This window comes from Eptatretus burgeri, chromosome 16 (assembly GCF_056783735.1).
Source record: "Eptatretus burgeri isolate ZD-2024b chromosome 16, Ebu_testis_v1, whole genome shotgun sequence".
Taxonomy (NCBI): domain Eukaryota; kingdom Metazoa; phylum Chordata; class Myxini; order Myxiniformes; family Myxinidae; genus Eptatretus; species Eptatretus burgeri.
This window is the reverse complement of record NC_140976.1, coordinates 50,235,999-50,258,744: the sequence shown is the minus strand read 5'-3', so window position 1 is coordinate 50,258,744 and position 22,746 is coordinate 50,235,999. Positions and strand designations below refer to the sequence as shown.

At 40.6% G+C, this 22,746-nt stretch overlaps 1 protein-coding gene across 7 annotated transcripts in view; it reads left to right on the top strand.

Annotated features, from left to right (window-relative positions):
- Positions 1 to 22,746, top strand: part of LOC147011049 (uncharacterized) — a 330,511-nt gene that overhangs the window by 277,221 nt on the left and 30,544 nt on the right. For all 7 annotated transcript variants that reach the window (XR_015052501.1, XM_085860228.1, XM_085860226.1 and 4 more), the window contains one exon: positions 4,225 to 4,269. Coding sequence is in view for 6 of the 7 variants with exons in the window: in XM_085860228.1 (XP_085716354.1) it covers positions 4,225 to 4,269 (45 nt within the window). In the remaining variant the exon portion in view is untranslated. The remainder of the gene's footprint in view (positions 1 to 4,224; positions 4,270 to 22,746) is intronic.

The following is a 22,746-nucleotide window of genomic DNA, read 5'->3' as shown; positions in this document are numbered from 1 at the left end:
AAAAACCCAGCTGGCAAGGTTTATATAAATAAATCGTATTGTATGTGTATATATATATAGATAACAAAGAGCTTACCTTGTGTCGCCTTTCACGCTTTCTCTTGCAGCTTCATTCAGTGAGAAGAGCATGGCAGGGGTCAATTTATTTGTGTAATCCTGAGAGATGTGTCGGTCTTTAATATATATTGTTGTGGTTCTCAGAACCACATGTATACAACAGATAGATGTCCCGAGTCAGTTATGCCATTAACATATGTGCAAATAAAGCCCTTCCTTTTTTGTAGTGGGATGACAAGGGAGTGCGTTGCGATGGGCTATTAGTTCGGATTGTTAAATCATTTTTCCCTTTTATTTTATTCCCTCTATTTCTTTTCTGAGGTAAATCTGCCTCGCTTGCCCCTCGTCTCGCTTACACAGCATGACAAGCCACGGTACCCTCCCCACGATCGCTTCTGAGGAAAAATCACAACGTGCACTATGGAGTAGACTGGCGCTTTGAGTTTCCACCGTCTACCTGAGGCCAGACATGTGCTGCATGTCAAGTACGCTTTCGCACCCAGGTGGGCGGGCTAAAAACTTAACTAAAAAAGTTAAGCGACCCGCCGCGTCACGGAATTATCTGTGAGTGACGTCCTACAATTCCGGGGTGTCTGGTGGGAATCGTTGTTGCTTCCCCCACTTAGTGGTCTTCTCACCTGATCCCGCCGGCCCGCAACAGTGTGTATATATATATATATATATATATATATATATATATAGATATATATATATATATATATATATATATATATATATATATATATATATATATATATATATATATATATATATATATATATATATATATATATATATATATATATATATATATATATATATACACACACACACATGCTTTTGATGCACTTGAACATACAATATAAATGAAAAGTGAAATGCTGCAAGATGGCATTCATAGTGATCCGTTTACTCTCGACAAGCATAAAATAAAATTTATATCATTAAATAAAAATAATCTATAACCGTGATGAGAATCTATCATTTGATTCATCACCACAAATGATGCAATGCATTCACCAAAATTTCATCAGTTGTTCACAATTATTTTTCGAGATAACATTACACTTGCATCGCTTCACAAAAACCTGTTTTCGAACATTCATTTGCTTTATAATTGATAGCGTATGGATCAATTAACATGAAAAAACACCATTTTATCTGAATTTTGAAGAGTCTGGTAGATTATTTTGTCGATAGATAAGATATTTGAAAATTTGTTCAACATAAATGTGGCCTGCTGTGAATGAGAAATATTAATTTTAATATCGTGTGTAAATGGTGTTCACCGGTGTTCCAAAAGGGTAATTGGGAGAGAAACAGGATTGGAGGTCTTAGAAAGTGGGAAGACAATGGAAAAGTGGATTGTAATGGGATGGTGGGTAACTACCATAAAATATTTCACCCTTTTCCACATGGAATGTGCTAATGGCTCCAAAAGGGGAGCAATTCGCTTTTGGCCACATGAGGAGATCGATCAGTTTCACTTAACTGAGCACATCCATCATGGTGTCAGGGTCTCGGGTTCAAATCACTTTTGCCATATTTATTGTCCACGTCTTTGGTGAACTTTCTCTTACTCCATGAGTGTTGGAGAAGGCAGTAAAAAAAACAAAAGATCATCTGTAAACTCTGAGGATTAAACGGTATTCAGATCGAGATACTTTTGAGTTTCTTTCCCCACAATGGAATCATTGATGTAAGTTGCTGGTAATGGTCAGTGATGTCATGGGACACAGCAATGATGTCCAGTGGTTCAGAAGATATTCACACCCCTTTACTTTTTCACATTTGGTTGTGTTCCAACCTGAATATAAAATGGATTTAATTGAGATTTATTTTTTTGTCACTGATCGACACATCATAGCCCATTATGTCAAAATGGAATTAATTTTTTTTGTTAATTGGAAAAAAGTAATGAACAATGAAAAGCTGAAATGTCTTTCATCAATAAATATTCAACATCTTTGCTGTGACACTGCAAATTAAGCTCAGATACATCCAATTTCTGCTGATCATCCTTGAGATGTCTCTATAACTTGATTGGAGTCTACCTGTGGCCATTTCAATTGATTGGACAAAACTTAAAAATAAAGACATCTTTCTATATAAGGTTCCACAGTTGACAGTACATGTCAGAGCAGAAACTGCCATGAAGTCCAAGGAACTGTCTGTTGAACTCTGAGATGGAATTGTGAGGAGGCATAGATCTGGGGAAGGGTATAAAACAATTTCTAGATTGTTGAAAGTTCCCAAGAACGCAGTGAGCTCCATCCTTAGGAAAGGGAAAGAATATGAAACAACCCAGACTCTTCCTAGTGATGTCTGTCCTACCAAACTGAACAGCTGGGCAAGAAGGACCTTGGTCAGTGAGGTGACCAAGAACCCAATGATCACTCTGATGGAATGACAGTTTCTTGGCTGAGATGGTGGTAGGACAACAATCTCTGCAGCACTTCACAAATCCAGGCTTTCGGGGAGATTGATCAGATGGAAGCTGTTCCTGAGAAAAAGGCACATGACAGCATGCTTGGAGTTTGCACGAAGGCACAAGAAAGAATCTGAGAACATGAGGCAAAAGATTCTGTGATCTGATGAGGTGAAATTTGAAATATTTGGCCTGAATGCAAAGCACTACTTCTGGCGGAAACCGAGCACAGCTCATCACCCATCCAACGCTATCCCTACCTTGAAGCATGGTGGTGTCAGTATCATGCTATGGGGAAGCTTTTCAGTTTCAGGGGCTGGGAAACATCTGAGGATAGAGGAAACAAAGAATGGAGCCAAATACAGGCAATTCCTTGAGGAGAACCTGCTTCAGAGTGCAAAAGACCCGAGACTGTGGCGAAGATTTACGTTCCAACAGGACAATGACCGCAAACATACAGCTGAAGAACTACTGAATTGGCTTCAGAACAAGAACGTGAAAGTCCTTGCGTGGCCCAGCGACAACCCAAACTTGAATCTCATTCAGAATCTGTGGAAAGACTTGAAGATTGATGTTCACTGATACTCCCCATCCAACTTCACAGAGCTTGAGCAAATCCACAAGGAAGAATGGGAGAAAATCCCCAAATCCAGATGTGCATAACTTATCCTGACATACCCAAGAAGAATCAAAGCTGTAATTGCTGCTGGAGGCACTTCCACAAAATATTTACTCAGGGGGCTGAATACTTATGTAAATTACAAGTTTATTTATTTCATTTTATATTGATTTGTAAAAATTTCTAAAAACATGTTTTCACTTTGTCATTTTGGGGTATTTTGTGTAGATCAGAGACAAAAAAATTTGATTTAATTAATATTGAATTCAAGGGTTAACGCAACAAAATGTGAAAAAGTGAAGGTGTGTGAATACTTTCTTAAGGCACTGTACATGGCCTGAAAGGGCATTCTGCTGCGAAACTACAGTTCATCCCAATTGATTTGTGATCACTCTTTCATATCTATGATGCACATGATGTACAGGTTAATTCCGTTACATTTGATTTGGACTAAACAGATCTCGTCAAAACCACCTTGGTCTGAAAGTCAATTCTATTAAATTATTATGAGTCTAAAATGATGTCTGCGTGCCCCTTTAATATGTATTTTTCTTCGCTGAAGCCTCTTCTATAAAACAACTGTTTGGAATGTGGAGGAAGTGGGCAGTTTATACTCAAAGCAGCAATTGCTGTTGTTTGAGGTTTGGTTGTAGATATTGAGCCTGCACCCAGCAACGAAAAAAGATGCAGCACTATGTGAACCGCAAAATGTTCTATGAATTTCCATTGAAGTATCCAGAATCCCTCCGAGAATAGGTGCTGATTGCTGATGTTCATTGTAGGCGGTGCCGTTCATATCCCAACCGCCTTGCAACATTGAATCGATGGGCTGTGCCGTGCTCGCCACATGTGTTTGAGATGCCATTTTGAGCTTACATTGGCATTATTTGCCATAATTGGCATAATATGGGCATCATGCATAATGTTTTGGGGTTACATTGGCATTATTCGCCATGTTTGGGGTTGCATTGGTATTGTTTCTTCCTTAGTGATCATCGAAGAGATGCAGTCTATCGATGTAGGAAATGTGGCCCAGCATTTATTGCAGTTCATTTTGCTTTGCTTTCCACCACAACCTGACCCAGACTCTGTGCCTGATTTGCTTTTCTTTGTGCCACAGGGAGAAAAGGGCAGCAAAGGGGAGGCTGGGAAGAAGGGATTGCCGGTGAGCTGATTTGTGTTCTGCGGGGTGGAAATGGTGGTGGTGGTGGTGGTGGGGGGGGGTAACTCTTTCATAGTCCACAGGTTTGCTGCACAACCTGTGTGACCACTATATACATCTGGTATTCAGGCTAATTACAAGAGAAACTGAGTTCAAGTTTTGAAATTATTTGTCTGATGTTCAATTAAGTCCTTTTCTTCTTTCATATCTGTGGGTCTGTTTTCTTCTGAACATTCATTTGTAATTGTTTGTGGACGGACGGACTGATAGACGGACGATGTGCCATTCCATAAACTCCTTGGAACTGCGTTTTCCTTTGATCCTCTTTCAGCACATTCAACACAGTGTCGGGGTCCCAGGTTCAAATCACTTTTGCCGTATTTATTGTTCCTGTCCTTAGTGAACGTACTACCTACTCCATGAGCATTAAACAAGACATTAAAAAAAACAAAGATCATCTGTAAACTCTGAAGATTAAACGGTGTTCAGATCGAGATACATTTGAGTTTTTTTCCCCATCAATGGAATCACTGATTTAAGTTTGCTGGTCATGGCCAGTGATGTCGTTTGCGGCAGCAATGATGTAGAGCATCTCAAAAAGTTGTGGACGGATTCGGATGAAACTTAGTGGACAGGTTGAGTGTGTGACAAGAATGAAATGATTAGGTTTTTGTGAAGTTCTGGGTCCTGATATGGATACTAGTAGTTTTTGTTTTAGTGATTTTTTCACTGCCAAAAACGATATATTGCAGGATATCTCAAAAAGTTATGGATAGATTCAGAAGAAACTTGGTGGTTGAGTTGTTTGTGTGACAAGATCAAGCTGATTCGATCTTGGTTCAGGTCTGGATATAGATCTGACCCATCAATGAGATGCAAAACGTCAACTGTTCAGCCTGCATTAGTCTAAATGGCAATGCCATTTTGTATTAGCAACCTAATGTTTAAGGCATCCCCTGCTTGAGATTTGCTCCAGTAGGACCCCATTGTAGACATAATGGGCCATGTTTATTAGCCCCCATTGGACTTCGTCCGAAATGGGAACTTATGGATTTGGTCTCGATTTTCGTGTCCGTGCATGTGTGCGTGCATCCGCCACCATATCTCGGACAACTATGGACCAATTTTATTCTTACTTGGCACATATGCATATGCACATCATTTTGTTTGGAGATCAGATCCAAGATGGCCTGTTTGCGGACATTTTGTTATTTTAAAGTGTCCCCGACCATTTCTCCGACTTGCATGATCCTATTTTGTTCAAACGTGCAGCAAGCACAGTGCACGGTGGCATACACTTGCACCTAACTTAATTTTGCTATCTAATCAAAGATGGCCGACTGCTGGACTGGCGGCTATTTTAGTTGGAAATGAATATGGGTTAGCTCTTTAACTCTGAACAGCAAAATTACTAAAACAACGGGGGCTATGACATTTTATGTCTCTTTTCCTTGTTTTCTTACCTTTTGATGATGTCTGATAAATTTTGCTATCTAAGCTGTCGATAGAGGGAATTGCGGGTCGATATTAGGGCATATGAGCCATTAGGATAGCAAAAAGGTAATATACTTGTCTTTGAGCCATCCGGCCGGGGTTGGGTTCCAGACGCGACTATAAACTGATACCTTGGCGCACCACCCTCTGGAGGCATGTTAAGCCTGGTGCCATCCTGCTGGACGTTAATGACGAAGCCATTGAGTGTCGGACTTGGCCAAATTCAAAATCCCTGCCATCACTACCACAGTGCACGGCAATGGCAAACGACTGAGTGATTCTCTTCCTCAAGACTGCTTTGGTAAACACCAACTCTCTGGAAAAGAGGAAAAGGAGATGTATTGGATGAGAAGACAAATTCGTTCCCCAAAAGTCCTAACAATTGTTGAAAGTTCGACAACGTACGTTGGTTTTGGCAAATCTATGATATTTCATCACGGTTGACAATTGTGTGCTGATTATTTCAAGCTGAATAGCTGACATGCCAAGGACGTCGTTGCAGATGGCTTTTTTTAAGCAGACAATACCTTCCCAGGTGTCGATCTGGCAATGTTGTAATAAGTTTGTGGATTTTAGTAAATTCCATTTCAGGAAGCAAATTCCCATCAAACAATACAAACCGTTTTCTATATCAACCCCTCGCCATGCCATGTGAAATAGTGTTTTTTATTTCAATTGTGAATGAGCGAATATTCATAACCTAGAGTCCCTGAGGTTTTTTTTTCTCCTTCAAGCTGCATGATTGTTAGCGGTGTTCTTTATAAACAGCATTCTCCATGCACTGTGTTATCCTTACAACAATGCGGCGAATACCGCAAAGTAGCAAAGCGATTTCATGCTTTTTGCATCCCATCAAGAAGAGCTTTTGAAATTTTATTTTCCATTAGTTACTGACTCTGTCCAATTTCAGGTTTCTTGATAATGCTTTCCTGTATTTCTTAAATTATATATAAGCACTGCTGTCAGTGGCAATTATTGCTTTCCTTTGATTTTATATCCGGTGAGTTGTGAACGAAGATATCGGTCTAACACTAGAAATGTATGTCACTGGTGTTTTGAGGGTCAGCCGGGCTGACAGGTTGGCGTGGGCGTATGCACACCTGCCTCTATGTCGTCTACCCTGGGTTTGAATCCCAATCCAGCTGTAAACTGTCATCCCGGTGTTTCACGGGCAGGGTGATTCATCAATGTGTGTGCCGTCCCTTGGATGGACGTTAAACAGGTGTCCCGTCTGCCGGAATTATTTGGTGGATGTTAAAGATCCCATGGTGTCCTCGAAGAGTAGGTGAGCGATTGCTGGACCCTGAACAAATTACAAATTCCTGTCCTAATTAGCAGAGGGCATTGCATCAGTGGAATAGCTGCACCCTCAACCGATGATGCTATCCCACAACCTTGTGCTGCATACGAATGACGAAGACGGTTAGCCTCTTTGGATTTCCATTTTTTTTTTTTACCTTGTAATGCTGGAATCCCAGATTCTTATCCCAGATGCAGTGTTCATTTGGCCATTGTCTACTGGTGTGCCTGTTCCTCGTGTAAAACTCCACTGATGTCTATTGACTCCCTTGTGTGCATCATGGGGTATTTACGGACATATTCTTCCATGAACGAACCCATAGCCAATGAAAAGAGAGCATTTTGTTTGAGCCTTTTCGCATTTCACATGATGGCGGTGATGTCTATGTACCCAACTGATTTTGATGCATTTCGTACATCATGTGTAACATACACTTTGATGCATTGAACTGTGTTTGGTTTGTCCTCATGGTGTATTTATCCACTGTCCCTCTCTCCTCATTTCATCCTTACATGATGAATTATAACGCCATCTTGTCCCTGAGTAACTTGCATTTTTGCTGCCAAAAAACTTGTTTTTTGTGTTTCCAACACATTTGCCAAATGAACAGTTCGCGTTTCAGTGAAGGAGCGATTCAACTGGGAAGTTCCATTGAGTGCAAAGTTGAACAGATACGATGACGTGGGATTTTTCAACCAGCAGTTACTTGCTTTGTGCAAGAGGTTACAGACTTGCTCCAAAAAAAACAACCCCTTTCATTCTTCATGACAACGCATGTTTTTATACAAAAACGCCATGACTGTGACACATTGAATTCCTGGTATTGGAAGGTTTTGCCTAGCACAGGGAAACTAATGCCAGTTGCCTCAACCGAATGTCAAGAGGAGTATGCCACCCGTCGTGCAAAATAAGATGAAGCGGTTTGTTTTGGGAATGAGGCCTTCTGCAAAGCAATACGAGATACTCAAAACTCCATGTTGAGTGCATTGCGGTCGAATTGGCCTCCAACCCTTCCCGTTATGAATATCACCTTCGGGGGAAGACCATTTTGTATCAGCCCATGAGTTGAACACTGAAAAGTCCAATTTGTGCATTTGATGGATTGTCATCAATAACTTGGGGGAACCTTGTATGCGGTGCAGTGAGTGAGTAGGTAGAGATTGTAAAGTGATAAAACCTCTGTTTAATGCCGAAGGACAGGGCTAGTTTACAGATCGATAAAATCTTTGGTAGTGGAGTTATATCACTCAAACCATGATAGAACCTGGCTGTGGCTGGTCCGTCCGTCTCTTACCATGATTGTTTGTAATTTTGTGTTTTATCCATTCGTCTGCTCACTTTTGTGTAATATCCAAAGCAGGACAAAATGCTATTGAGTCATGTTTTTAAATAAATCATGACATGCTGATTAAACCATTGTGCAAAGCAATGGAATGAATCGACAGACTATCGATCAAGGTACACTCACTGCAGTGGGAAGCAAAAAGAGAAGCTGACATTTCAGGCATGAACCCTTCGTCGGGGCAACAACTGGAAAACGTCAGCTTCTCCTTGTCTGCCATGGCGGTTAACGTACCTGAATCAACGGCCGTTGATTTCATCCATTGTTCTCCCTGTTCACCAATGCGGATCGACATTAGCCTTCTTCCCCAGCAAGACAACAAATAAACAAATAAATAAATAAATAAATATGAGTTCCATCACAAGGAATTTCAATGCAGGAGGATGTCATTAAGCCTACTATCCTGTGAAATGGTTGCCAACCTATGGTTGTTTGTCCATACTCCCATCCCTTTTAAATGCTGAGCACCAAGCAAGGAAGCAGCGTGTACTGTTTTTAAAGTCTTCGGTTTGTACCACCGACCATCCAGATTCAGAGTGCATTCTCAAACCATGACACCACCAAGTGTGGTTTGAAGCTCTCCATCGTGCAAAGCAGTTGTTTATTAAAACAGTTTGTTTGTGTTTATGTTAAGGTTACCAAATACTCTTATAACTGAGTGTCATTAATAGGGATTTTCATGAGGTTAATATGATTAGGATGTCTATGTTGAGCTTTTTTGAATATGTTGACACATTTTAAGGTTAATCCATTCCCCTTTATATCTTTGTGGAATACATCTGCTCTATTGCTACAACGAAGGGTTATCACCTGAAACTTTGGCTGCTTCTTGCTTCCCGTTGGAGGTTACCATACCTCATTCAACGTGCTGTTTATTTCATCCAATATTTATCTTTGTGCGGACTTGTGTGAGCAAAAGCACAGTTATTTATTCTCGGCAATTAACAGGCTGGGAATTCTACCTGTTGCTAATAGCAATCATTGCAGTTGACTTGGTTATCGGTGAGTGGGTGACATTTGCAAACACCTAAAAGAGGCACAAGGTCGGCTAACAGCATTCAAGTGTCTGAGTCACCAATTTAGGTCACTCACTTCTAACCGCTGAAGTAGGATAGCCGAGGCCCGAAAGGTATGCAAACTCATCTCATCTCTGAGACGTCTAGCCTGGGTTTGTATGTCTGCCCAGCTACAAACTGTCATCCTGGTGTTTTGCAGGTAGGGCAGTTCATCAATGCATGTGTGCCATCAACCCGATGGACATTAAAGCGGGTGTCCCACATTCCGGTTTGTTGGTGTTTAAGGATATCCCACGGTGTGCTTCGTGAAGAATAGGTGGGCTATTGCTGTCCCCCTGGCCAAATGTGGTTTATTTTATGACCTCTACCCTGGTGAAGGTGTTTTCACCCCTCTCTGTTTGTTTGTTACTTGCAAAATTGAAGATTTTTCAAGTATATTGGTCAGTCGATTTAGTTATTCTGTCCGTCTGTTTGTCTGTTTGTCTGTCTGTCCGTCTGTTTGTCTGTCTGTCGGTCTGTTTGACCTTTTGTCGCCTACAGATCACAATTTTAAACCAATCTTCACGAAACTTCACCACATTTTAGAGTTTGTCACAAGGAAAAAGCCTGCTGTTTTTGAGGTCAAAAGGTCAACATAAGCCAAAGGTCAACAACTAAGGTGGTATTTCTAAAATCCTCAATTTTCATCCAATAGACTTGAAATTTGAAGAGAATTCGTATTTCAATTCACTGAATTCAACCAACCAATTATTTTGGAGCTCCACATCAGCAAAAGGTCAACATAGGCCAAATTTCTAAAATTGTCAATTTTCATCCGATTCACTTGAAATTTGAAGAGCAGTTGCACATTTGGTCATTGAATTCAACCACCAATTATTTTTGAGGTCAAATTTGTTTTATGGATTTTGCAAGTATCGTGCTCTGTGCGACGTTTTTTTTTCTTGTTTCTTTGTTTGTTAGTTTGTCCGTCTATCTGTGTCCAGGATATCTCAAAAAGTTGTGGACAGATTCGGACGAAATTGGTGGACAGGTTGGGTGTATGATAAAGAAGAATTGATTCAATCTTGGTGAAGATCTGACTCCGGATCCGGATCCGAGAATTATTTAAGTAATTCTTCACTATTGAGAGATCGGGCTAAACTCATACAAAGCACAATATCTCAAAAAGTTATGGACGGATTCGGATTAAACTTGCTGGACACGTTGAGTGTGTGACCAGGAAGAAATGGTTCGATTTTGTTGAAGATCTGAATCCAGATTTGGATATGAGAATTGTTTAATTTTATTTTTAAAGTGATTCTTCACCATTAAGAGATAGAGCCAAAAACGATATGTAGCATGATATTCCAAAAATGTATTGGGCCCCATATGTTCTCCTCAATCAGGCATTACGTGGCGCAGGTATGCGCTCTCCCGAGTGCCATTCTATTTCTGTATACAACATCCTTTATGTGTGAATGTTTGAAGACATTAACACTTAAAGGATGTTGTAAACGATTTCAGTAGTTCTACAACATCATCTGCCTAGCTTCATTTTAATTGGAAATCTCAATAGTTGCATGCATAAAGTCAGACATTATAATTTGTAATTGATTGGTTTTCTAATTTTGTTTGGGTCATCTCCATACATTACCTTAAGACCGTTGATGCTTGGACTGATTCGTTTTTAAATATTAATTATTTTTTCTCTCAAGCAGACGTTGAGCTTGAGGTTCAGGGAAGAGCAGGATGATAGATGGCCCAAAAATAACCTGCAATGAAGTGAAATAAAAGGCAGAGGGGAGACATCCAGGCAAACAACATCAGAGTGAGGGAATATAGCCGCAGGCAGACAGAAGGACATGGCAAGTCAGAATGAAACGGTGATCAGCTGCCATCCTGAAAGCCTCAAGGGAAGAGCATGAAAGGACAAATGCAGGGAGGCCACTTCAGAGAGAGAGAGAGAGAGAGAGAGAGAGAGAGAGATAGAGATAGAGATAGAGATAGAGATAGAGATAGAGATAGAGATAGAGATAGAGATAGAGATAGATATAGATATAGATATAGATGAGGTTATGATGAACTCAAAGCTTGAGTGCGAAAAGAAGGAATGGGTTATTGGATGTAAGCACACAGCACATAGTGAGGCATGGAAGGGTGAAGGACACAAAGGGCAATAGGGGCAAGACCAAAGGAAAGGTGATAAAGGATTGCGAGGCAACTAAACGGTTTGTGGTGATACAGGAGAAGCCTCGTATGCCTCAGCCTTCCTGGCCAGAAATGCTGAGTTGAAAGACTCAGGAGCCCTACTGCATTATGCTGTGGATGATCCTTTGCTACCCAGCTGTGACCTGGCAATGGCCAAGAAAGGACTTGCCCCTAAGGAGTGTTTGGAGGCACCGGTCGGCCCTGCTTCTCCCTCAGAAGGGATGGTTGGTCAAAACATGGAGATCATTTTCTGGGACATCCTTTGGCAAAGAGACAGAGCAATGATACGGAACTTTTATGCAGCTGAGCAAATTCCCAAGAGAAAAGCAGATTTTCTGTTTGTTGTGTGAGTGGAAATGGAATAAAGATCAGCTGCTCAGGAGAAAATATTGCTTTCACATTCACATTATCAGATAGAACCCAATTTGCTTTTATCCATTCACCTGGATTCATATCTTGCAAAACTTTGTTTGTTTCTAAAACCCAATTTAGTGTTCATTCTTTGTGTATATTTGTTTTTGTTTGTTTTTCTTTTTTCCAAAGGTGCATATCTGATGAACAAAAGGACAACACTCGTTTATAGCTCGTGGTGAAAGAGTGAATGTGTCGACATTTCCAAAAGTGTTTGTACTTTGTTTGTTCAAGTAAATTAGAAAGACATAACATTCACATTCAGACTTTGCAAAAGAGTATGTGGGTTTGCAGCCTTTTATCATAACCTTCATTTCCAGCATACGTCCACCTACAGTATAATGCATTCATCTATCTCTCGCTATTCTCCTTCCTTCACACCCATTCACGAATCTCTCTACTTTCTAGTTATCCATCCCTTCTCTCCATCCATCCATGTTCATCTGAAGGTATTCCCCTGTTACGCACACATACCTGTCCCACGAATGTTGCAGTACCCTTATTCAATCTCAATATAATTTTATGGGACAGGTGTACAGTGACATCAGGATATACTTTGATGCCTTCATATTTCATAAACATAATACCACCCAGATGGTCTTTGAGTGGAGATGAATATTCAAAACCCAGATGTTTTGAATATATCAATATCACCAAATGTCAAGTCTGGGGAATGATTATGATTTTCCCAACCAATCTCTCTATGATAAATTATTTTGGTCCAATTTGCTGTGTTAGAGCAAGTGTCTCACCCTCTTGCTCTCACACGTCGACATCATGCCTTGCCATTGTTTGTTTGTGCATTGCTTTGTTGTAAACAAGTCTATGCAATACTGTGCAATGATGGATTTTCCACATTCAAAAAATTCCACCTGAATTAAACTGCTGAGGTCCCAAAACAATATTGCAATTATCTTTCTGGATGATGGCCAAACCTCACATTTTATTTTTTTGTCTTAGGGACCAATAATTTCTCCACTCATTGCTGGCTCACTAATACTGGTGTGAAATGATGGAAAGTGGTCTCATCATGTGTTGTATTCTTATTTATTAAATAATGTCTCTCCATCTCTTTTCATTCCAGAAGCTCTATTGCAGTAATCACATGAGTTGCCTTGTGATCAAACGTTTGGTATACACTTTGCCCTAACCTTTTTTATATGGGTTAAAATGAGTGATTTTATCGGATCGAAAGACGCGTTCAAAATGTTCGAAAAGTATCTGAAACACCTCCAACACTGGCATCCAATTATTCTGCTATTCCGTGTGTTGTAACCCAGATATTCTTCAAAACAGGAGAGTTCACAGAACACCTGGTGAACCGACCTAAATCCAGGATTACTGCTCGCCTCCACTCATTCATTCCTCTTTATTACCACCTGTGGAACAAACTTCCTCATTCTCTTCAATCACATTCTTCCCTCCAAGTCTTCAAGACCGCTGTTCACCATCATCTCAGATCATCCCCATTTCAAAACCATGATCTTTTCTACCCTCACTAACCCCTCCCCCACGCCCACACTTTCCACCAACCCTGCTCCAACCCTCTTCCTTCCAAATTTACAATTTTATATCCTGAGAGTTTCCTTCTATATCCATTGTGTCCACTCCATGCGTCCTTTTCTGCCCCCCATTCCTCCCCACATCCATTGTTTGTCCAAGTCTCCCTCTAGCTTGTCCTTCAACTGTGCTGTTGCCCCCCCCCTTTCCTCACCCTGTCTCCTGTTAATTTTGTCATGTTACGTACCAGCTCTTGCACAAGTCTTGACTGTACATACAAAAAACACATTACCTTGCACAGTCTTGAGAAAAAGAACATTCAACTCTTCCTTTGCATTTCTGAGCACAACTTATATTTCCCATGTGCCACGATTTCGACTGTATCTCAATATTCCCCAACGTCGAGACAAATTTGATTGGTCGAGCTGGTGGAAAATGGCATAATGTTTTGTCCAAGTACTGCTGAACGGAAGGTATTTGCATAGCGCCAAGAAGACGATTTGTGTTCAACATTGTTCAAGTATGTATATAATTCAATTGAAATAAAATAAAGATTTTAAAGGTTATGACAAAAAACAATCTTTTTTTTGGTAGGTTCCCGCCGTTTATGCAGCATTTGATGCAAACAGCTCGGTTTCCTGTTTGAAATGATTTTCAATTTTGCTTGACTGCCAGACAGTCAGACAGAGTAAAATAATTACCTTATTCACCTCTCTGTGCATGCGCGATCGGGACGAGATTCATTTTCACTTGCCAAATTCAGAGCCAAAGTACCGTTAAACTGCAGGTTCCTGTTCCGATTTGTGTTCAAAATATAAAATTCAATTTAAATTAAGTTGTTCCTAATCAGAGATCAATATCTGTAGAGAGACAGACAGACAAAGTGAACCAATTGCTTTTCGCTTCGTGCCTGTGGGGTAATAAGCTGTTCATGATACAGGACTTGATGTTTGCTTGAGTGATCACAATCTGATCAATGCAACAAGGCTCAATCACACTCACCAATTCATGGCCATTTTTGAAGTTTCTGCATCGTTCCAACACAAATAAATGCATCTCCATATAGTTTGGACAGATTTTTTTTGGCTGAGTTGATGCTCTCCTTTATAAGAAACTGATAGAGTTGCTGTGGCATTGACAAATCTGGGGCAAGGTATGATACAGAAAATATACTGTTTCTTTAATTTTCTCACACGTACGAACCACACCATAAATTTTATGTGTAGTAATTGGTCATTCATACGCATCACAAGGCTGCGATATAGCATCATTGGCTAAGGGTGTGGCTGTGCCGGTTCGGGCAGGAATTTGGAATTTTTTCATGGTGCCCACAATAGCTCACCTACTCTTCGTGAAGGACACCGTGGGATCTTGAACATCCACAAACGAATGCTAGCAGAACGTTTAACGTCCATCCGAGGGACGGCACACACATTGATGAATCCCCTGCCTGTGAAACACTAGGATGCCAGTTTATAACTGGATTGGGATTAAAACCCAGGCTGGATAGTTTAGAGGCGAGTGTGTGTACGTCTAGGCCAACTCGTCAGCCAATGTATGTTAAATAAAGTGCTGCAATGAACAAGCTTATGTTCTCCTTGGAGGACCAGACTCTGTGGTGTAATAGAGCGTTTGCTCCAAGTCTGGGAGGTCTGTGGTTCAAACCCCAGCCGAGTCATTCCAAAGACTTAAAAATGATATGTGCTGCTTTCTTGCTTTACTGTCAGCATTAAAATGGAAAGATCATGGCCACTCCCCATCGTTTTGCATCCCTTGGGAGGAAGAAATTCTCCTTAGTGCGGAGTGTCGTGTGAAAAGCGGTGCCACTATTGGGACATCACTGGTACCCAAACTACCCCGGGAAGTAATGACGCTTTCTCAAAGCTCAATGGTTATGTTTATCTCGTCTAACAGTCCTGTGTGTATGTTAATATGTGTGAGATAGCTCCATTACTAACCGTAGATCCTGTACAAAAAAAAGACAGATGGTGAACAATTTGGGACACTGATACATTGCTTCCAGCTGCAATAAAACTCCAAACGATCCTCAGCTGAGCATTGGTTGCATTGTTTATTCGATTACTTGTTCATGATACTTTCATGAATTATGATGTTGCAAAGTGAACAATCATCAATATATAGGTGTAGGACTGGACCCGATAAGGATTAAGCATCTCTTTCTAGTGATGAATCTGGAAATGAAATACATTATGGACTTCGGCAGCCACCTCGGCAACCGTTCAATCTGCTCTCCACTGTGAACCCTGAATGGAATGCCAAGAAATAAATAATTCCACCACAAAGCAAGGCCTCGATCCTAATGGCTTTCAAAGTTGTTTGTTTTTTTTCAGCCAGAAGCACATCACAAATCATGCCACTTGGGCAAAATGACCCACTTTTTTGGCCAGGAACCTTGTTCACCCCCCCCCCCCCATGTATACTAGTTTGCATCCCTTTGAGCAGGCGATACATTGATTGTTGAAACCAGCAGCGTACCCACCCTACAGGCGATCTTGCTCCAAGCATGCAGCATGTTCTTCGACAACAAACCTTTATTTGGGCGGTGTATTATAGGCAACTGACAGCACTGTATAGGCAAAAAATATATATCCCAGGTTACGTGCAAGAAGCAAGAACATACCTACTTCTAACAATTCAAAACACCTCACTGCACTGGAAAACGTGGGGACAGGAATACTGTATGTACTGTAAATGGAGGAGACTTGTAATACCCTTCCACACCTGGAGCGGCACTACACGATGCATTATAGTAAGGATACATAATTTCATGAACTTCTTTATCAGAATCATCTTGTAAGACTGCAGCAAATGTTTGACAATCTTTCACAGAGTTGTTTCAGAAATAAATGTTACGTTTATGAGGGGAAGGGGAGGAGGTCAGTTCGGAGAAGTAAGGAACAGACCCCCGCTGGCATTCATGTATATTGTAGGACTTAAGGGTCTCTTGCATGTATTAAGGCTGTGTGAATAGGGATAAGTCCTGTTTGGTTGTGTGCTACTGGAAGATGGTGTTGTAATATTTTGTGGCTCTAAAGGGTTCAGGATGTCTTATCACATGTCTTCTGTATTTTTCCGGGCGAGAGAGATGCCTCGGATGCCTTACTGTCTATTCCTCTACACACCTGCCCATTTCCCTGCTCCTCTCACACCCTGGGGAAGAGGAAGAAGTTCTGGCTCTCCAACACAGCTACCACTGATTGGTGACGAGCCATTGAATCATGCTACTCGACACCCCCACGGCAATTTGTGTTTGAGTGTTGGTGCAGCTGATTGGATTGTGATGCTGCACCAAGGCATGGAGAGGCCCGTGATGGTGAGGAGGGCGAAAGTGGATCTTCAGGGGCAGGGAAAGTAAATAAGGTGGCGTTATTTTTGTGCTGTGGTTGTTGGAGTTGAGTCCAGTGAGAGACACTCTCGGTTAGGTTTCATGGCTGGGGTGAGTGGGCACCACATCCTGACTTCAAGCCGTTGATGTAGGTGTAGGTCTGGAACCTTTCATGCCTTTGATCATCGACAGTATGTCGGTCGGATTTTTGTGTGCATGGAGGTTGTGCAAGTGGGCTCTTAGAGGGTTCAGTTTCTCTGTACTGTTACATTTTTTTTTGAACATTTATTTATTTATTTATTCATTGTCTCCATCTAGGATTTCCATTTCTGTCTTCTTGTTAAGTATTAAAGTGTTTATTTCATAAGGCCTTTGTGCCTGTCTGTTTCTAGCATCCTTCCAAAGCAAACGGTTTCATCTTTGTTGAGTATCCCTGGAGGTGGTATTAGTTAAAATGGAGATAATGAGCGTGTTTAGACCTTAAAAAAATGTCACAGTGCACCTACAAGTGCTAAGGGTGCTGCGTGACAAATTCTGCCTTAAGCCGGCCATCTTTGAGGTGAATGGCCGAGGCGTGTGTGATTACCACCCAGAGTCATAATAGCATTTTGCTTTGTTGGCTGACACAATCAGAATCACCTTTATTAACTTTATGTTGTTGGCATTGTTGAACTTCCTAAGTTTTAAGTCATTTTCTGCAGCAATCCTCACATCCTGATTACAATGGCCCCTGAAAGGAATGTTCATGCAAAATGTTTTTCACAAACCATAGAATTACATCTGAATGGAAGTCTATCTTAGGTGGGTCTAGTGCCAAGATAGTGCAGGCATTTTTTGATTTTTCTTTCATTTTCTTACAAGCACACTTTTCTTTCAATCTGTGGTAAGTTTTATTCCACTAAATAAATTATTTCCCCTATCTTTCTGCTTGTTATTGTTACAACTACAAGCTTCGTCACCTGATCAAGATCGAGTTATTTAAACTTCAGTAAACCATCACGAAGATTGTTGTTTGAAGCGGTAGCAACTAGAAGGGCACTCGGTGGAGTGCGTACCTCCGCCATGCAATGCCTGATCCACAAGAACATATCTGGCCCAATACATTTTTGAAATATCATGCGATATATCGTTTATGGCTCCACGTCTCAATGGCGAAGAATCACTTTAAAAATTAAATAACTCGTATCCAGATCAGGAGAGGATAAATGGGGTTCTGAGGCAATCATTCAAATGAATGGGGAAAAAGGAAAAAACTTTCTGACTCAATCACCAAAATAGGAGACTGATTTTCTCCCCCTCTCATACAAGCAAATGTAAACTTGAGACTTAGTGATTAAAACACTTCTTCCCTTTTATATTTTCGTTCCACTCAAAGAGCAAACCAACGAATATTTGTCCATGTTCCACTTTGGGGAATAACTTAATTTTCCTGTTACATTCATCACCATCGAGTATATTCACAAAGATTACTTTGGAACTTAGTTCTTGGTTTAAATGTCTTTGTTGAGGAGAAATGAAATGATAAACTTCTCTTAATGCTCTTGTTTGACCACCTCCTGAGCCACATATCATTTTGAGATTGTAGTAAATTGTTTTTCCATTCTTTAATTGATAACCATCAAAGTTTTCAGTCCATTCAAGGATATTAATTTTTTCTTCACATCCTCCAACTTATTTGTAATTAAATTTATCCGCTTATTTGTTTAATCTACTTTTACCCCGGTTATTTCTTCAACAAGACTTATTTGATATTTCTCACATTCTTTATTTTTTCCATTTAAATACCAAGGATGATTACATCTCCACTCTTTGGTTTGGTTATTGATTGGTTCTATCATTTGCAAATCAGTAAAAAGATGGCGGTAGCCTGTTAAAATTCCCAACCCAATATCTTCACACTTTTACTTATAACCATAAGGGAGACTATTGATTCCATTCTCTAAAATATATATTTTATCATCAAAAGCTCCTATTGCTTTCTTATTTATCTCTTCTGTATATAATTGATGTTTATAACTTCTAATTGTATTCATTTTTCTGTACTCTTCCTTCTTTAAGGTTAAACAGTTGTAATAATGTTTAAAGTTAATTGTTTCCTTGATGATATTTTTGTTTATTCCCTTTAGCTTCTTATCACATCTTTCAATGTTATTATTATCAATATACGTAAAAGCATTAGACTTTGATCTCAATCCTACAAATTCAGTCATGACTTTCCCAACCAAATTCATCTTTAAACTCACCAATAATCTTTTTATTCTTTGATGAAAACAACACATCACCTGACTTATAATTACTTGTATCATATTGTTACAGCTGTGGAAATTTGCATCACACCATTCAGTGCCCGTAGGTGAGATATCTCTAAGTACATGGGTAGTTAGCCCCAAACCCGTTGTATAGAATATTTTATGTGATTCATTCGGGCTGTGATCCTTTGAGTTAGGCGTTTTTCTGTTCTATCTTTATTTTGAATCAACCACGTCTCAATCGCCATCACACAACAACCACCTTAACCACCACGCCAGCCATCATCACCAACTACAACCACGCTCCAACCCTCAGACAACAACAACAATGCCAACAGCCACAACCTTTACCTTCACAACTCGCTCCCACATCATCGCATCACCGCCATTCCCAAACGGCACCATAACCATCAAATCACCTTCACCTCTCTCCTTATACGACCATTCCCGCACCACCTGTGAACACTGATTGTCGGGCTGTCTCGGGCCCGTTCGGCAATTGGTGCCGAACGCACCAAGCCGCGATCGCAAATAGCGGCCTTTCTGAGGGAAAAATCGGATCAAGAACGCTACATGCCCACTTTTCCTCCGTCCAATTAGCAAGCGCGGGGCGGCTTGGCCCCGCCTCCAGGTGCGTCTGTGTGAAATCGATATATGCAAATTCTAGGATCAGGGGAGATTCATGTCCCCTTTCCTCTGACCAATGGGCGAGCGTGGCTCCGCCCCCGAGGTCATCCTGATCCGGATATTTGCATATTAGCTGCTCCTGCCGGCCTATAAGAAGGCGAGCGCAAGGCGAATGAAGTCAGTCGAATCGGGTGGCAAAGTCATCGGTGTGGCAGAGAGTTGGGTTCTGCAGTTGGTTGACGATAGTGTCATCGAGTTGGGTTCTGGAGTCGGCTGAGAAGAGTTGCAGGAAGAGGCAAAGGAGCTCGGGTCCGAGGTGAGAAGGACGGCGGTCGGCGACGAGGTCGCGGTGTGGGATCGCTCGTCGCGGAACCCAAGCCAGCCAGCCATTCTCCTCCCGCAAGGCATCAACAATTCCCCCTTTCCCCCGCACTGAGATAGTGCAAAATGGGGCCCCGTTCCCACCCCATTCCAAACGTCGTGCCAACGAAACCCGCCAAGGAGCACGGAGTCGGGGCACAGCCGAGCGGCCACATTTGCGGCTCATCCACCAACACGTCACGAGGATGCGGGTAGGACCCCCCCCCCGGTCTCACGGGCCAGGCCGCTCCTCCAGGTCACGCACACATTTGGCCTACAGGCCTGTCTGCCCCCTTGTCTATGAGGGTGGCTTCTTTCCTTTGCTTTTGTGTAAATGTGTGTTGGCGGCCTCTGTAAAGTAGAACTGTATAAGTGTTGCCGTGTGTGTGCGTAGTCGGTAGTAAATCTGCGTCGTTGTTGCTTTTGTTTTGGTTGCTATATGTGCATTTTGACTGTATGGCTGTATCTCCGTGCTCTCCGTGTGCCGGGAGATAAATGTGCTTTGTGTGAACTGTTTTCCCGTTTCACTTCGTCTTTTCTTTATTGACCCTCCATCCTGCTTCACGTAAAGGGTTCGTAGTGGACTTAATACCCCCGGTAATTCATCTGAACCATCCAGGTCGACGATAACACCGCTTGGTTATCCCGATAGCACAGAACGGGCCACCCAAGCGGCTCGTGTCCGGAGTCGACCTGTGGCGAGGTGCGATTGCTAGGTTTACCACCCGCGTGGCTACTTAGGTAGGTCCAGTTTGGCGAACAACCCTATCCTGCGCGGGTGGGCAATTGGCACGGTTGTGTTGAGGTCGAAAGGCCCACCCGTGACTGGCTCTGGGCGATAGTTCCCGGAGGGTCACCACTGAATTGTCCGTCCGGTGCGCGACGTGCCGCGATTCGAGTTACTTGGCCATCCGCACGCCGGCGGGCGCGAATTCGCAACAATATATATATATATATATATATATATATATATATATATATATATATATATATATATATATATATATATATATATATATATATATATATATATATATATATATATATATACATATATTATCAATCATATGCTCATGTACATCACTCGTCTTAATTTCTGATGTATAACTATATGTGTCCATATATAACAATGACACATTATCCTTATACTTTGATTTTAAATTATTATAGTAATTGTCACACATTAACGACTTTGACAAGTCAAGAATTGATGTTCCTATATAAATAGGTTTATCCATTTCAATACTCTCTTTTTTCGAATGAATAGCACAAAAGTTCTCTGAAAACACCTGCTTCACGTATCACGTAGAAACAGTATCTGTCTATTAATTAACTTTGAAGCATGTTTCCAAGATCTAGAAAGTCTTTTGTTTTGTCGATTCCTAACATTTTCCATTGTCGTTCCAAATACAGCATTATTCTTTAATTTATAAAAGTCCTTCTCAAAATCTGTTTTTGCTTCTGCTCTCCATTTTGTGTTAAAATCAATAAACTTCTTTAACCAATGACTTTGTTTAAGTTTCAAAATCCTTTGAATTTTCCTCACTCTCAACACAGCAGATAAATATTGTCTCAGGTTTCTTTGATACAAAACATAACTTTGTTTATCATTTAATTGAGTAAGTAGTTTTTCTGGAGATTTACCTTTTATATTGAATGACTGTTGGTAATCACTGAACCATTCTTTTGTTGGACTTTCTTTATCAAGGGCATAAGGTAGGTCTTTATGTTTGTGATGAAGTTCTTTTGGATATTTTAAATCGACCTCAAAATAATATCCAACTTCAGCTTCATCAAATTCTTTTTGAGAGGAGACAACAATGTCTTGTAAAACTTTTTCATAATGTTTTTCTTTAACCCATTTAAGTTTTCCATAAGGTAAAGATTGAGACTGAGCCCACCTATACAAATTGTTTGCATCATAATACATCAGGTAAGAGTTGTCCTCATTCTTATTATAATCAGGAAGATATTTGTTATTTGCTTTAGCATATCTCTTGGAACATACTTGAGACATTCCTCATCTTTTAGCCTTCTCTATCATTAAAAGCATATCTATATCACTGATTAATTCCAAATTCTGTTTTGTCATTTTTAACATAGCACTCCAAGCCAAACCCAGGGCCGTGTAATAGTGAGCGGGGTCGAATCCATAAGAATTTTTTATTATGACAGACTGTTCTAAAAGTTTCAAACACATCAGCCAATAACAATACATAAGTTTTAAGATACAAATCATGATATTCTCCAAGATTCTTTCTATTAAACTTCTCCCAAACCTTTTTAGCTTGTGCATAATCTCTATCAGAAATATGAGTTTTATTCAACTTGCCATAGAAACTTTCCCTTGAAGGAAGTTGTGTTTCTTTAAACTTCTCAAATGAATCCATGTAGTCATACGGATATATTTCCTTTTGTGATAAGAGATCAATCTCTTCTTGATTTAAAAAATGTGATTTAAGATTCGGTAAGTTTTTAATGTTTGATGCTAAGTTAGATAATGGACTTGCCATAAACTTGTATGTGTGAAGAAATCTGATATGGGTTATGGGGGATGTATGAATTGTTTTTGTGAATGAGATTTATTTTTGATCTGTGTTAGGAATGGCAGAAATATCTCCAGATGTCTGTGAAAGTTCATTAATAAA